This window comes from Suricata suricatta, chromosome 10 (genome assembly GCF_006229205.1).
Source record: "Suricata suricatta isolate VVHF042 chromosome 10, meerkat_22Aug2017_6uvM2_HiC, whole genome shotgun sequence".
Taxonomy (NCBI): Eukaryota; Metazoa; Chordata; class Mammalia; order Carnivora; family Herpestidae; genus Suricata; species Suricata suricatta.
This window is the reverse complement of record NC_043709.1, coordinates 29,303,424-29,317,976: the sequence shown is the minus strand read 5'-3', so window position 1 is coordinate 29,317,976 and position 14,553 is coordinate 29,303,424. Positions and strand designations below refer to the sequence as shown.

The 14,553-nt window shown below is 39.5% G+C and overlaps 1 protein-coding gene across 2 annotated transcripts in view; it reads right to left on the bottom strand.

The window, feature by feature from the left end:
* The window catches only part of POC1B (POC1 centriolar protein B), a 92,732-nt gene that overhangs the window by 43,032 nt on the left and 35,147 nt on the right, over positions 1 to 14,553 (bottom strand). For both annotated transcript variants that reach the window (XM_029953803.1, XM_029953802.1), the window contains exons 5-9: positions 9,280 to 9,387; positions 9,034 to 9,149; positions 7,746 to 7,879; positions 5,544 to 5,612; positions 4,733 to 4,885 (exon numbers count right to left, since the gene is read on the bottom strand). In XM_029953803.1, coding sequence (XP_029809663.1) covers positions 4,733 to 4,885; positions 5,544 to 5,612; positions 7,746 to 7,879; positions 9,034 to 9,149; positions 9,280 to 9,387 — 580 coding nt within the window. The remainder of the gene's footprint in view (positions 1 to 4,732; positions 4,886 to 5,543; positions 5,613 to 7,745; positions 7,880 to 9,033; positions 9,150 to 9,279; positions 9,388 to 14,553) is intronic.

The window sequence follows — 14,553 nt, the reverse complement described above, 5'->3', positions numbered from 1 at the left end:
CCTTATTAAAGGGAAGGACCCTGTAATAACTACGGTCACCTTGACATGGAGTGGGCTGCATACTGAGGGCAGGGTGTCCCATCACTGAACAGAGGCGTCCCTTTGAGGGGTTCATGCGCGAGAGCCCTCCCACGCCCACCCGCTCCGCGGCTCTGTAAGGAGCATGAGGACTGCTCCTAACAACTTTTGAAGGGCAAGGAATATGCCTGTCTTGTTCTTTGTTGCATACTCTACAGCTAGTACAATGTCGAGCACATAGATACTCATTCTCTGTTAACAGAACAAAATTTAATTTTGATTATTTTGAAGCATTCCATAAAAATGGTTAAAAGCATAAAATGGAACCAGTGTGCCTGGGTTGAAATGCTAGTATGGCCATTTAGCTGCCTTTAAGCTTTAACTTACATGTGCCTCAGTTTCTCAAGGAATAAAGATTGTACTTAGTAGAATTTTAAGGAAGATTTAATGACAGTTTATACAAGCCAATTAGAATAACTTGATATGCATTCAGTATTTTTATTATTGATATTATTATTATTATGTAATCTCTGAAAAACATTTACTGAGGCCCAAAACAACATGAACATATGCCACAGCTAGAAATCAAACACACAATTTGCAGAGAAGTGGTCATTTGATACCTGAAATTATCAACCTGAGGAGAAGATTGAAATAAAAACCCAGTCACAGACCTGAAGACTTAAACTGATCCATTTTCAGGAGTGCCAGACTGGCTCAGTTGGTCAAGTGGCTGACTTTGGCTCAGGTCATGATCCCACAGTTCATGAGTTTGAGCCTCGCATTGGGCTCTATTTTGGCGGCTCAGAGCCTGGAGCCTGCTTCAAATCCTGTCTCTCTTTCCCTGCCCCTCCCCTGCTTGCTCTCTCTCTCTCTCTCTTTCAAAATAAATAAATATTAAGAAAATGTTTTTAATTGATCAATTTTCAACAATGAATTATGGCCAGACTATCACATAATACTATTATATAGATATTTGGTTAAGTTAAAGGAATTTTTCCTACCTGTTAAATATCACACAGAATTTCCAGTGAAATTTATAGATCAAATTCATCTCAAATGACCATTATAAAATTAAAAGTCACCAGAACAATTATTTCATTAAAAAATACTTTTTAGCTAACTAACCATAATCCCTTCCAAGAATATTCTGTAATTCTCCTAGAATAACTATTTTGCTGCCTATTGCCCTTACATGGGCTTTATTGTCTTCCCATTAAAATATGCAGAAGCCTAGAGTGCAGCACATACACTACGTTCCCTTCCAGAAGGAAAGTCTGATTTTGTCTGGGAGCAGCGCTGTGTGATGCAGCTCATTCCAGTTCGAAGAGGATAAAGCCAGCGCAAGTTAATGATGTGTCATAGCACGGCGTGGTCAGAGTTAGGACACCTTGTTTTCAAATTTGGCTTCTCTTCCACCAAAACGAGAAAGAAGCTCTTCTTATATTTTCATTTAACATGGGAGTGCCTGTCTGGCTCAGTCCCTAGAGCGTGCAACTCTTGACTTCACGGTTGTAGGTTCAAGCTCCACACTGGGTTTAGAAGTTACTTAAAAATAAAAATTTTAAATACATATTAGAAAAAAAAGATGGCATGCCTAGGCCAGGAGTGCTAGAAAGGATCTGCAGTTAGATCAGCGGAAAGGCCAAAGGAGGGGTCTGTTTCACACAGCTGAAGCTAGCATTGCATGCCTCACGCCTTCCTACACATGGCCTTCTCTCATTCACTCTAAAAGTAGCCTGCCATCACCCTCTCTGTCCATGTGGGATGAGTTTGGTCCACTGGTCTCCAAGGGCTACAACTCGGCAGGGTGCCCCACCTTCTAACAAGTAGAGCACACAGAGCCGGCAAACAGGGGCTTTTGCAGAAGGCTGCACCATTTCACCCAGAAGACTGAGATTGTGCCATTCAAATGAGCCTCATAGAAGACACATAAAAAATATAAATCTGGGAATACAATGAGGTTTCAGACTCAGAAATGGAATCCTCATGGTTACTGTAGAAAGAGCAAGTTAGGGAAATTAATTAGCTCACTTAGAAGCCATTTTTCCCACATCTTTTAATAATACCTTTTCATCCTATTAATCATGAATTCTGACCTCAAAAAAAAAGGGTTTTCTAATTTCCAAATATTTCCTAAGCAGCATATGGAAGTTGAACTTGCCTAAACCTCTGGGAAAAAATGAGTCCACCAAATTCACTAGTTCAAAGTAAAATTTACTGGGGCGCCTGGGTGGCTCAGTCAGTTGAGCATCCGAATTCGGCTCAAGTCATGATCTCACAGTTTGTGGGTTTGAGCCCCGCGTCGGGCTCTGTGTTGACAGCTAGCTCAGAGCCTGGAGCCTGCTTCAGATTCTGTACCTCCCTCTCTCTCTGACCCTTCCCTGCTTGCACTGTCTCTAAAAAAAAAAAAAAAAAAAAAAAAGTAAAATTTACTAATCATAAGTGGATACAGTATGACTTCTATTATAATTCCTACTCTTTCATTCTAGGTGATTTTTTAAACTGATAGTTTTTTGGTTCTATGAGAGATCTCTAGACATTAACTTGGAGCCTTCAAAAAAATCTGGTATTTAACATTTGTTTGTAATACTAACGATGTCCTCTTTTCAGAAAACTTTATACCTGTGCTTTATCATAAGAGCTTTATAGAAAGAAGAAAGCAAACAGTTGGTTGTTCATACGCAGCATCCTATCGCTTTGATGGCATTTTATGTAACACGAACGGAGGATGTTTTACAAATAAACATCATACCGTGTACTTCATTTAAGCAAGTGTGAGTGCTGACAGGTAATGGAAACTGGGTACACGGAGGCTGACATTCTCCAGGCCACGAACATGTTCAGTCACAGTGCTCACCTTTCTGTTCAGTATAACTGAACTCGAATTCCAAGATGAAAAGTTGGTTTTTAGTAGATTTTTCAAGTGTACAAGTGAAAAGTATGGCTGAGGGTGGCTTTGTGCGGCCCGGGTCGCCCTGGCCTGGCCAACCAAAGCAGCCCGGCCGCTTCTACTGCTCTCCGGCTGCTGGGTCAGGCAGCGCTCCTCGGACAACTTGCCGACATTGCAGAGAAAGCCCAGCGTGCTCCAGTGGGCGGGGCGACAGCAAGTCACCGTGAGAATGCCTCGGCTCTCTCACGCCGGCGAGGTGTGGTGCCGTGTAGAGATGGCGGACTGGGGAGGCAGGGTCCTGGGGCTCTGCCCGCCACCACTCCGGGCAGGCGGCTGAGTGGATGACAGGGCGGCAGCGCAGAGGACCAAGCCCAGCCAAGCCCCAGAGACACCAGAATAAAACACGCCGGGAGTCACTGAAACCAGCTGGGAGCAAAACAAGAGAGGACTCAACCTAAAATATGTCTCCCAAATATTTTATGTGAGTACATGTGATCACACAGGGAATCAACAATTACATTGATCACTGTAGAGAATGAAAACAAAAATGTGATAAACCACAAGTTATGTTACCTTCTTTCTTTCAAAGATATAAAAAAATGATATAAAAATAATGATGATACAATAGCACAAACAGGCACTAAATACTTTGTTTAGAAGAACTTTTGGAAAGATGGTTAGAAGATAAGAGAGGACAAAAATTATAGCAAAGAACTGAAAATAAGCACAAGCAAGAAAAAACTAGGACAGAAATCCCTAAATGTGGCTAGACTTAACAAAATCTAGAATAAAAAAGAAAAAACCTTAAAAGCTTTAAAAACTTAAATGTGTGCACACACACGCACACGCACACACACACACACACACACACACACAGACTGAGAGAAATGGCTGAGGTCACAGAAAAACCAAGACCAAGGATACCCAAATCAAAGAATCCAAGGACTGACTGGGGTGGAGACGCAGGGACCGTGGAAGGGAGCAGGAACCACGGTATAAACAGTGGTGGTGGCTGAACTGCCATTCAGGAGTAAGTGTTAACTCAAAACAGCTACTCTGTAAGCCAAGCAAGGCTCTGTCGATGATGAAAAACTGATTCAGATAAACAGGTAATAATGATTTCCGATATCAGTTCTTGGGAGACAAACGGGCTTACAAAGAACCACGCAAAATGGAAAGAAACAGGCTAAATACCAGCCAAGTATCCACCAAAGATGAATTTAGTCTTTGAAAAGAGTTGAACATTTAAATCTATAGGATCTGAGGGAACTTGTAAACAAAACCTATAGCTAAATAGATAATTATATATTTCCAAATATATGAAGGCAAATAGTAAAATGGCCTCAGTTATCAGGTTTAATGCTTAAATCTCTTCTTTTTACTGTTGAGATTTTTTTTTTGGCCATAAAAAAGCTTCAAGATACCTATTTCAATGACTATCATAAAAATTCTTGCCCTCAGCCCTGTTCTCATGATAGCCATTACACACCATCCCTAAACACATTGAGAATATAAAGTTAATTCGGGCTTCATGGTCACCACAGGCCTTAGGTTTGATTTTTCATTTCCTGTTATTATTGACACAATTTTTAAGCTTTATTTCTAGGCCTTCAAGAAGCAAATACAAGAGGCTTCAGCAGTACTACACATTATCATCATTTATAGTTTTATTATATTAGTGAACATAATTGTTTCTCAAAGTGATATTTTAAGACATAACTAAGTTTTATAGAATGAAATATAATTTTAAGCACCTAGCTGACTGATAGTCCCAAAATGTACACTTACAAATAGTAGAACAAATATGGGAAAAGTACTCACTTCAATAGTCTCAATTTTTCCTTCATGGGGATGTGGTGTTCTTGGGTATATATCCACAAGATGTGGTGATGAATCAAAATGTAATCTTTTGAGATTTCTTTTAATAATATCTTTATAATTCAAGGCATCAAAATTAGTCTTCCATAATAAGACCTGTAAAAAATCAGTACATTGGCAGTTATCCACTTACATGTAAAAGCAACAGAACTGATTAAAAAAAAACCAGTAGACATAATTGTCTCTTATAATAGGAAGGCTAGCTGTGTATTTCAACAATACTACTTTTTAAGAGTGGAAGGGAGAGATTTAGCACTTTAAATTGCTCTCACGATCAGTTTAAAATTCATGCTAAGAAACAACTTACTACCTTAAAATTCTTTTATTTTTTCAAAGTTCAAAATCATGTTTTGACAGTCTACCTTATTCAACAAATCTGCTTATGTAGGACTTCGGGTTATTTCTTAAAAATGCAGATTTGGTACAGTAACAATTTATATTCACCATCCTTGAGGAGCTTAACATTTGAAAAACCAGATGTAGAGATAAAAGACGAGGCCTAGTTCACGTGGAAGTCTCAGGAAGTTACATGTACAATTAAGTGTCCAGATGAGCTGCTGTCTGAGTTCCAGACAGTATCAGAACCGGCACCACTTCAGCTGGGAGACAGCAGACTTCCTGGCATTAATTAAAATATACACTCATTGATAATCGTCCTAACATACACAAAACAGCTGGCTGTAAAAACCTTAGCCGAGGTCTTGGATTCCTTTACCCGAACCAAACCAGAGAAGGAGCTGGAAGATTTACAAACCTGTGCGTCTGCGCCTCCAGAGCTAAACAGCTCTCCACCTTTTGAAAATGAAACAGTAAAGACAGGTCCCTAAAAAATAAAGGGAGATTTTTACTCATGGCCAGGAAGACTATTTTTCATACTATTCTATATAGCCTATTTATGCAATAAGTCTGATAGAACATATCCAGTTGCTGGCAACTAATGTAGGCAGAATAAAGATAAAGCACCAACCCAATTATATTTAAATACATAGAAATGATACTAGATTTACAAAGCAATACTAATAAAAATATGAAAATACACATTTTTCCCTTTAAGGAAAAGCTTGTACATGTTAATAAGTTAATAAGAATGTCTCTGTGGTTAACTCTCCAACTCTTAATTTCAGCTCAGGTCATGGTCTCATGGTTCATGAGTTTGAGCCCCACACCGGGCTCTTCGCTGACAGCCAGCACAGGGCCTGCTTGGGAGAATCCCTGCCTGCCTGCCTCTGTCTCTGTCTCTTTTAAAAACTAAATAAATAAAAATTAAAAAAAAACAGAACCTTCTGGCTTTGAACTCTTTATTCAGAATAACAAACCACTAGCAGAAACTGAGTAAGTCTGCAGGTGAGGTGAACACGACAGGCTTCCCTGAGTCCTCTCTTCACATGGGCCACAGTGAGCCACTGCAAGTTCTGCCAGCAGGACACAGACAGGAGGAGCGCTGTGACTGCTGAACACTGAGGTCACAACTGTGAGCGTGAGGAATTGGAGTAAGAATGAATGGTTGGAGCCAGTTAAGAAATTGCTGCAATTATCTAAATGAGAGGTAGTGAGAACCTGAAATTAAGCCGGGACTATGGAGTTAGAGAAGTCACAAGACATCTAAGGACATTAAAAACAAACACAGGATATTAATGCTTTTCCTATAAAAGAAAAATTTGGGGAGGGCATCTTGCATTTTTCTTCAAGTAGATCATCACACAGACTTAGGTTATTATAGCCTCATGAACACCTTTAGACTGAAAAATTCCATCACTGTGTACAGTGTTTTTCTCCCAAAATATTGTGCTTATCTTTTTTTTTTCTATTATTCTGTATGTCTTCCATGGATATTTTAATCCTTGACCACTTTTATTGGTTGTTTATTCAGCCTAAATCCACGGATACACCTATGTCTGAGCTGGTTAGTGTCTATTTCTGCTTCGCTCTAACACAGCTGCGGGACCAATGATAAAGCAAAGCAGGAAGCCAGGCAGGATATGTGAAGGCAGAAAGAAGCCCTTCTCCCCCAGACCACAAAGCATATTCTATTTCTGGAGATAAGCAGCTTATACTTGGTTAAAAGGAAGTAACTAGTACATCTTAAAAAAAAAAAGAGAGAGAGAGAATGCAGGATGCATTCTAAAAACTTTAGAGAAGTTTGAATATTTACCCGGAAAGGAGACCTACTTTATACACTTAGAGTTTTTATTTAGTGCACATTTGCTGATGAATGTGTGCATGCGTGCATGCATGTGTGTGTGTGTATCATTGAACAGGCTCAATAAATAGCGAGGTTCTTCCCCACAAGATTCTAAATCAATTGAAAAATAAAACACAAGAATATCATCTTTCTTACTGGTAAAAGCTTATAAGGAGAAAATGTGGCTTTACCTGTGGGTAGATGGGCTTTCTAGAACTGAATCCCAGAATGAGTCAGATTTGAGTACCTAGTCATAGGCAAGACAGGACAAGGGCAGGCCTGCCCGTAAGAAATATCAGAAAAATGCTGAGGACAGGCTCCTAAGAGTAGAAGGCTCAGGGCTCTACTCATTGAATTTCTCCTTCTAAACTCACCAGTGAAACTAGTGACAAGGAGAGGGTGTGAGAGGCTCAGTGTCAGAGCTATGGGACAGCCCCCACACGAAGGGAAAGACCAGAAGTAAGGAAAATGCTTATCCACCGCCACTTGACCAGTCAAACCTGTATTACCTACTGAGGAAGACAGCAGTGGAGGATTAATTTCACAGCCATCGAAAGACACACAATGATTTTGACAAGAATTACAATAAACAATACTTCTCAAAGTTGCTTCCACTGGATAAAAACAAAGCCCTGAAAGCAAACATTTTTGTGTGTGTGTGATACCAGCAACGTGTGCTATACTTGGAAAGATAATAAAGACACATTAGAAAATGGATCAACACTTTAAAATATATATTAGTTTTTAAAAAGCACAAATCTTAGTGTCAAATACCGTATGTCCTTGAAGTGTATATATGAGCCTTCCTTCTACAAGATCCAGAATCTTCAGTGTGCTATCTGAAGATGCAGTGATGAGATAGTTACCCGATGGATGGAATGATACACAGTTAACTCCACCGCTGTGAACTGATTCATAGAAAATAAAAGCAAAAAGTTCAGAGGACAATCTTTAATTCTAAAGATGGTCTTTTGCTCTATGAGCAATATTAGGCTGGAAATAACAATCAATTAGAGACAGTGTCTCCACAACACCAAAATTCCATGTAGCTCACTAAAACAAGTTAGTAGTTTGTCATCATACAGCTTAAATTTCCAGCTAATGAGACAGAATCACCGTAAAAGTGAACGTGTGACATCAAAAGATGAGCTTGTCAGCCACATAACTATAAACTCTTCAGATACATTACCTATATAATGTAACCAACAACTGATTACCACCAGCCCACATAAGGTATACAACCTAGCCTTAAATGAAATTTCATAGCCAATTAGTGGCTTGAGGCTCAGGGGTAAAGAGTGTGGAAGTATATTCGCGGGAGCACATAGTGTTGCCAGTGTGTCCGAGAACTCATTTCTGGACATCAGCCTTCCAATAGGAGGCAGTATGACACAGCAATCAGAAGGCTGTTCTTCCGAGTGCTTTGTAAACAGAAAGCCCCACGTGGGCTCCATTCATTATTTTAGTCCACGTTAGTTACCCTCCCTAAGCCTTAATTTCCTTCTCTCTAAAATGGGGACAATAACAACAACAACAATAATAATAATAATATTCTTTAGGGCTGTTGTAAGGATTTAGCATAGTGTCTGCCACATGGTAAATATTATACTTATTTTAAAAGGAAAATGTGGATTTAATAGGAATCCAATAAAAAAAACAAGAAATCAATTCATTTCTCTTCTAGCTTCAATACATAGCCACAGTAGGATGTTGTTTTCTACTAATTAAAACACCTATTTGTGTTCACAGAACCCCTTCTGATTCAGAATTCAGAGTCAATTTCTGTCCCTGACCTCTCACATAATGCAGATAACCAACATGTGAACATCTTGAAGTAACTTTTTTAACAGCGCTGGCATCATCTTTAAGGTCCCCCCATCCCCCTCCCCACTCTGACATCCACGCCAGGTTCTCAGACCGCACTGCTGATGGGACCAACTATTCTCTAGTCAATTCAAAGGCAGCCCCTGCCTCTCTTTAAGAGAAGCATAGGTTGTGGGTTTAGGAGTTTCCCAGAGTAGGCCAGGCATCCCCTGGATTCTGCGGTCATGGAAATTGGTACCTTGATAATGCTGGAGCAATTTATTTACTCTTATATCCCAGATTTTCACGGTATGATCAGAACCCGCTGAAGCTATGCATGTACCATTAGGGTTAAAATCCACAAAATTTGCAAACCTAGAAGGGAAGAATAAGATAGTCTAATATTTTGATTTCTTTACCTTCAGATTTCTTTATTCGAACCTAATAATTAAATATCTCTTTAGCAGACTAACCCATATAAAATGCACAAAGAGAATGAACTTACCCCACAGAATCTGAGAAGTTATTAACACACTGCTTATTTGTGGTATCCCAAATTTTAATAGTTTTATCTTCACTACATGATACAATTAGCCTTCCATCAGGTGAAAATCTGGAAAGCACAAGAAGACTATCTTTGTGAAAGGCTCCTGATAATCACCCTCAGCCCCTACACACACACTCACACACACACACACACACACACACACCAGACTGTACATATTAAATACTAGAGACCACTGTTACTGCACCATGCAGCAAAGTCATATCCTACAACCATCTTTTCAACTAAAAATAAGCATAACAAAATATAAGCACAACAGACCATTAAAAAAATCAAAATATACTACATAGACCAAACAAGTTTTTTTTCCTTTTATTTCTTTAGTTAAATAATTTAGTTTTATGGCACCTGTTCTAGGTCTTCAATTCAACTTTGCCCTCCTTCCAAGCCAAGTACCTTGTTGTTCTTGTTGTTTGTAAGTATTCTTTATCTCTTTTTTCTATTTTTGTCATTTTCTGGTATTATCCATATGACCTAAGAGACCTTTTACTATTCATCCCACTAACCCTGTACTGAAGCTTTTCGGAAGAAATGGATTGGCGTGTTAAGAATTAAAATTAAATTATATTACCAACAGAAGCATCAACTCCCCAAGCTGGTGGCTTCCTGTACCTTGGGAGGCCCAAGATCTCTAGTGGACAGCTCATTTATACAGAACTGAAGCTTCTGATTCATGGACACACCTCTCATCCTCACGTCCCATTAAAAACAAGTGAGTGCATTCTCAGACATCTCATCTACTGTTTTTATGCACTCTCTTCCTTCCTTTAAGAACCTTCCCAAAGCAGGAGAAAAAGAGAAGAGCAGAAGACCAAGAAAGAAACTGAAAATTTTTAGACCATCAGGAAACTATGAATAGTATTTTTATTATTAATATTTTAGTAATAACAAAAACCAAAGACAGACAGACTTAGGTCATAGACTGATTATGTTTCAATTTTATTTGTACTTTTCCTGTATGCCCAGATTACAATAAAGGTCATCAGTTAAGGGTGTGGATTACAATCAAAGGGATTTTTTTGTTGTTCTTTCTCTCTCTCATCTCCTCCCTCTTTGTTCTTAAGGCTGACCTAAAAATAATTCTTCCTGACAGAAATTTTGAATTTGTCATTTATGGATTTACCATATATAGAAAAAAGGGAAGCATTAATTAAGTTCTTTGTGAAATAATCTTTTAAATTGGGGAAAGTAACCTTGCAAGAAAGTATCTCCCCAGCTGGGTAGTTCAGTACTATTTCATTATACATAATATGTTATTAATCTTTTCCTCCAGAAAATATGTGAGAAAAATTAACATATGAAGGACAGTATTATAGAAATGCTTCAAGTAGATGAAGCATATGATACACAGACCCTGGGGAAGAAAAACCTATTCAGTATCCTCATGAAAATATAATAATACATAATAATGCAATTAGTACAAGGAATCAAACTGCTTCTTAATGTTACCTTTTTTAAATGTTTATTTATTTATTTTGAGAGAGAAAGAGAGTGAAAGAGAACGTGAGCGGGGGGGGGGGGGCAGGAAGAGAAAGAGAGAGGGAATCCCAAGCAGGCTCTACACTGTCAGCACAGAGCCCAACACAGGGCTTGATCCCATAAACCATGAGCTAATGACCTGAGCTGAAATCCAGAGTCAGATGCTTAACCCCCTGAGCCACCCAGGCACCCCAATAAGTTATCTTTTAAAAATTACTTAATGTGAATATTTTAAATAGTATTTCTAAGAGAAATACTTGATCCTTACATTTTAAGAAAGCAATGATAATTTTAATAAAATGAGGTGATCAAATTAAAAACAAAGTATAAAAATACTCACCGTTGACATCATTGGCCAAGTACCACCACCTCCGTTATCATCATCATCCCGCCTATACTTACTGAGCACATATGTCCTAGAATGGTGCTTAACACATTACCTATAACAACTTGTTTAGTCTTCAAAATCATCCTACTAAACGGGTGCTACTAGTAGCCTCATTTTACAGGTGAATACGCCAAGGCCTATAAAGGGATCAGTAAACTGCCAGTCACAGAGCCAGGAAGATTTGAACCAGGCAGTCTGGTTCCATGGCCAAACGTCTCAGCCACTCTGCCTAAGTCCCTGACAGAAAGAAAACTTTCTTCAACTGGCTAAATTATTTATAGCACAGAAGTTTAGTGTGGCTTCTGGGTAACCACAGAAGTTCTAAAGTGAGGGAAACCATGAGGCACTGCTCTTAGGAGGCTATGGGACTGAGCTCTACCTGACAGGCTAACCACTAGACTATCCTTTAATAAAAACCTGTCTGGGCTGCCATACACTGTCCGTGTCCTTGGGGAGTTCATTCATTCATTCAAATATTTACGGTGTACCTGCAAAACCAGGCACCGGGCACTGTCCTGGGCAAACGGAGTAAAGTGATGAAACTGGTAAGATCCCTGCCTTCATGAGCTTTTCATTCTAGGAGCACATAGTATCGTTTTAGGTAGTGCTAAGAAAAGAGTTTGAAACAAAAAAAAGGTGCCAATTTGTCAACAGAAGTTACACAGAAGCAACAGGATTTTAAAGAAACTTGTGAGTAAAGAAAAGGAGGTATCCTAGCTGACTAGAAATTCATCCTGAGCAGGAGGGGCTATAGCCCAGGAGAATTTCTAGGTGCTAAAGAAATGAAGGTGATGTGAATGTCAGGTAAGTAGAGGGGAAGGATGGAAAGAACCTGGTGTGGAGCGGGTTGGGGGCTGGTCTACCCCACTCAACATGACCAAAAGGAGCCTGGGGGTTAAGCCTGTCCCCTCCTCTGGACACCATACTATAATGCCTGCATATGTTCTCTATATATGTGTCTTATTTTGTTTTCAGGGGGGAGTTGCCTTGGGAATGGCTATAAGTGAGGATGGTGGTTTGTATCTTCTCCCCTCTTACTTTACATTAGATGCATCAAAAATAGATTAGCATCAATAAAACAGGCTTCTCTTTGCCCTGACTTTGGTCAGTAAAGGACAGTCCTTTCTTTTGTCAGGGCTTAAACAACATCTAACTGAGTTATCAATTTTAAGAATGTTAAGAGGATACAAAATTTCTACTGAGACATCAACAGATTTCTAACTCTCTAATTCAGCACCACTCAACCACCTTTTAAAACTTCCAGAAAGTGTGTCATGGAGATGGACATTATATTAGTCAATAGCGACTGACAGATTAGCAGACATGAACTGTCTGTAAGGCATCTGGGAAGTTAACTGAATTACTGTTCAATCTCTTAAATATACGGGTACTTATTTGAGAAAATCAGGAAACTACTGAACTTTCTTCTAGAAAAACTGGTTCACAGGTCCTTGAGAATAGCCCAATTATATAACAGAAGTTCTTTAACTTGGGATATATGGAGTTCATCCAACTGTAAAATTCTATTATCATATGCACAGCCATAGAATTATTCACATCTTAGAGAGCCAAAGGGGTCCATGAACCATGATCAGTTTCAAAGTGCTTTCATAAGAAATTAAAATTTTCCATTGGAAATCTCTTACCATTGGAATAAATAGTCTGTAAAAAAACATTTCCAGCCCTCAAACCTCTGACACCAGAGTAAGCACTGTGCCGTGTCCACTGAGAAATAAATAATTAGTAATTGGTACTTTGAAGCCAGCAGCTATTCAACAGGAAAGAGAAGCAGTAAAAAGTAGTGGAAACAGACTGCCCAGAACACCATACCGTCCTGAATTCTAGGGCCAATTCTCTAACTGTGACCTTGTGAAGTTCAAAACCACAGTGGCCATCATTTTCTATTTGTATAATGAAGGTGTTTGGACTGCATTCAGAACTAAATTTCATAGACTCATTAAAAAAATGTATTGGCAGTCTCAGAGTTTGCTTTGGTGGGACTTTGTGTTTACACACTGAAGGTGAAGTTCAAGGCAATAAGCAAAACATTTATGCTTTTTCAAGTGTTGGTCAGCATCAGAAGAGGACCCATCTGTTAATCGCAAAAACAGGATTCATTCCTACAGCTGCTGAGAGACAGAAAGCAGATGAAAGAGATATAAAAAGATTTAAGTATGCTATGAAACATGCTAATTATTTGTTGGGTCATTTACCATTTATATGCCCAGACTTCTCTCCTGGGATCTCCACCCATAAGTACAACTGCCTACTGGGCGTCTCCTCTTGGATACGGTGCAGGCACCCCCAACTCTGACCTTGTCCAAACCTGACCTCATCGTCTTCCTCCTTAAACTGTCCTTGTCCGGTGCTCCTTTTCTCAGCAAATAGTCCCTCAGGCCAGAACCCTAGGAGTCATGCCCTGTGCCTCCTCCTCCTCCTCTCACCCCCACACTGTGGTCCGTCATCAGGCCCTGTCTCCTCACACCACAGTGGGAATTAATATCTTACATCCTCCACAAGCAACAAAAATGATCTTTTTAAACATTAAATCCTAGTTCTCTGATTAAAACCCTTTGATGTTTTTGCATTTCCCTTGGGAAAAAGCCTTACCATCGCTTACCAGGTCCTCCAGTGTCTGCCCTCCTGTCCCTTCACCTCCCTACTCTTCCTGGCACACCCCCCTCTTCTCTCGGGTCCTTGCTCTTGCCTCGGGCGTTTCCTCGTGGGCTGTTCCCTGTGCCTCAGACACTGCTCCCTATTCTTTGTCTAGTTTAAAATACCTAAGAGGATTGTACTCATCCAGCAAGTCTCTGCTCAGTGTCACTTCCTCAGGAAGACTTCCAGACTGCCACCCCCTGTCCCCCAGTAGGTTAGTTCCTGAGCATGTGTTCTTAGAGTAGCTCGAGTTCCTACTTAGGTCAGCCTTGCAACCAGGCATTCTGTTTACTTCCCCAACACATGTAAGCTCCAAGAGGACAGATACCACGTCTGTGTTGCTCACTGTTGCATCCCCAGACACCGTGCATGCATGGAGTAGGTCCCTAGTAAATATTTAAGGCATTTAAAAAAATGTGTCTAAGATATTTGGGTCTAACTTAATATTAGAGCCAATGAAAGCTGATGTTTAAAATCACAATTTGTTATGCAGCATGACTATACCTAATGACATCTAACTGTATACTTTAAAATGGTTAAAACGGTAAGGTTGATTTTATGCATACATATATATACATATGCACATATATGTATTATATGTATATTTATCATATCCCTATAAAGAAAAATCTCTGCAATTCAGATGGTCAAGGATCACTTGTAACACTACTAACAACTGAAAATTAAAGAGA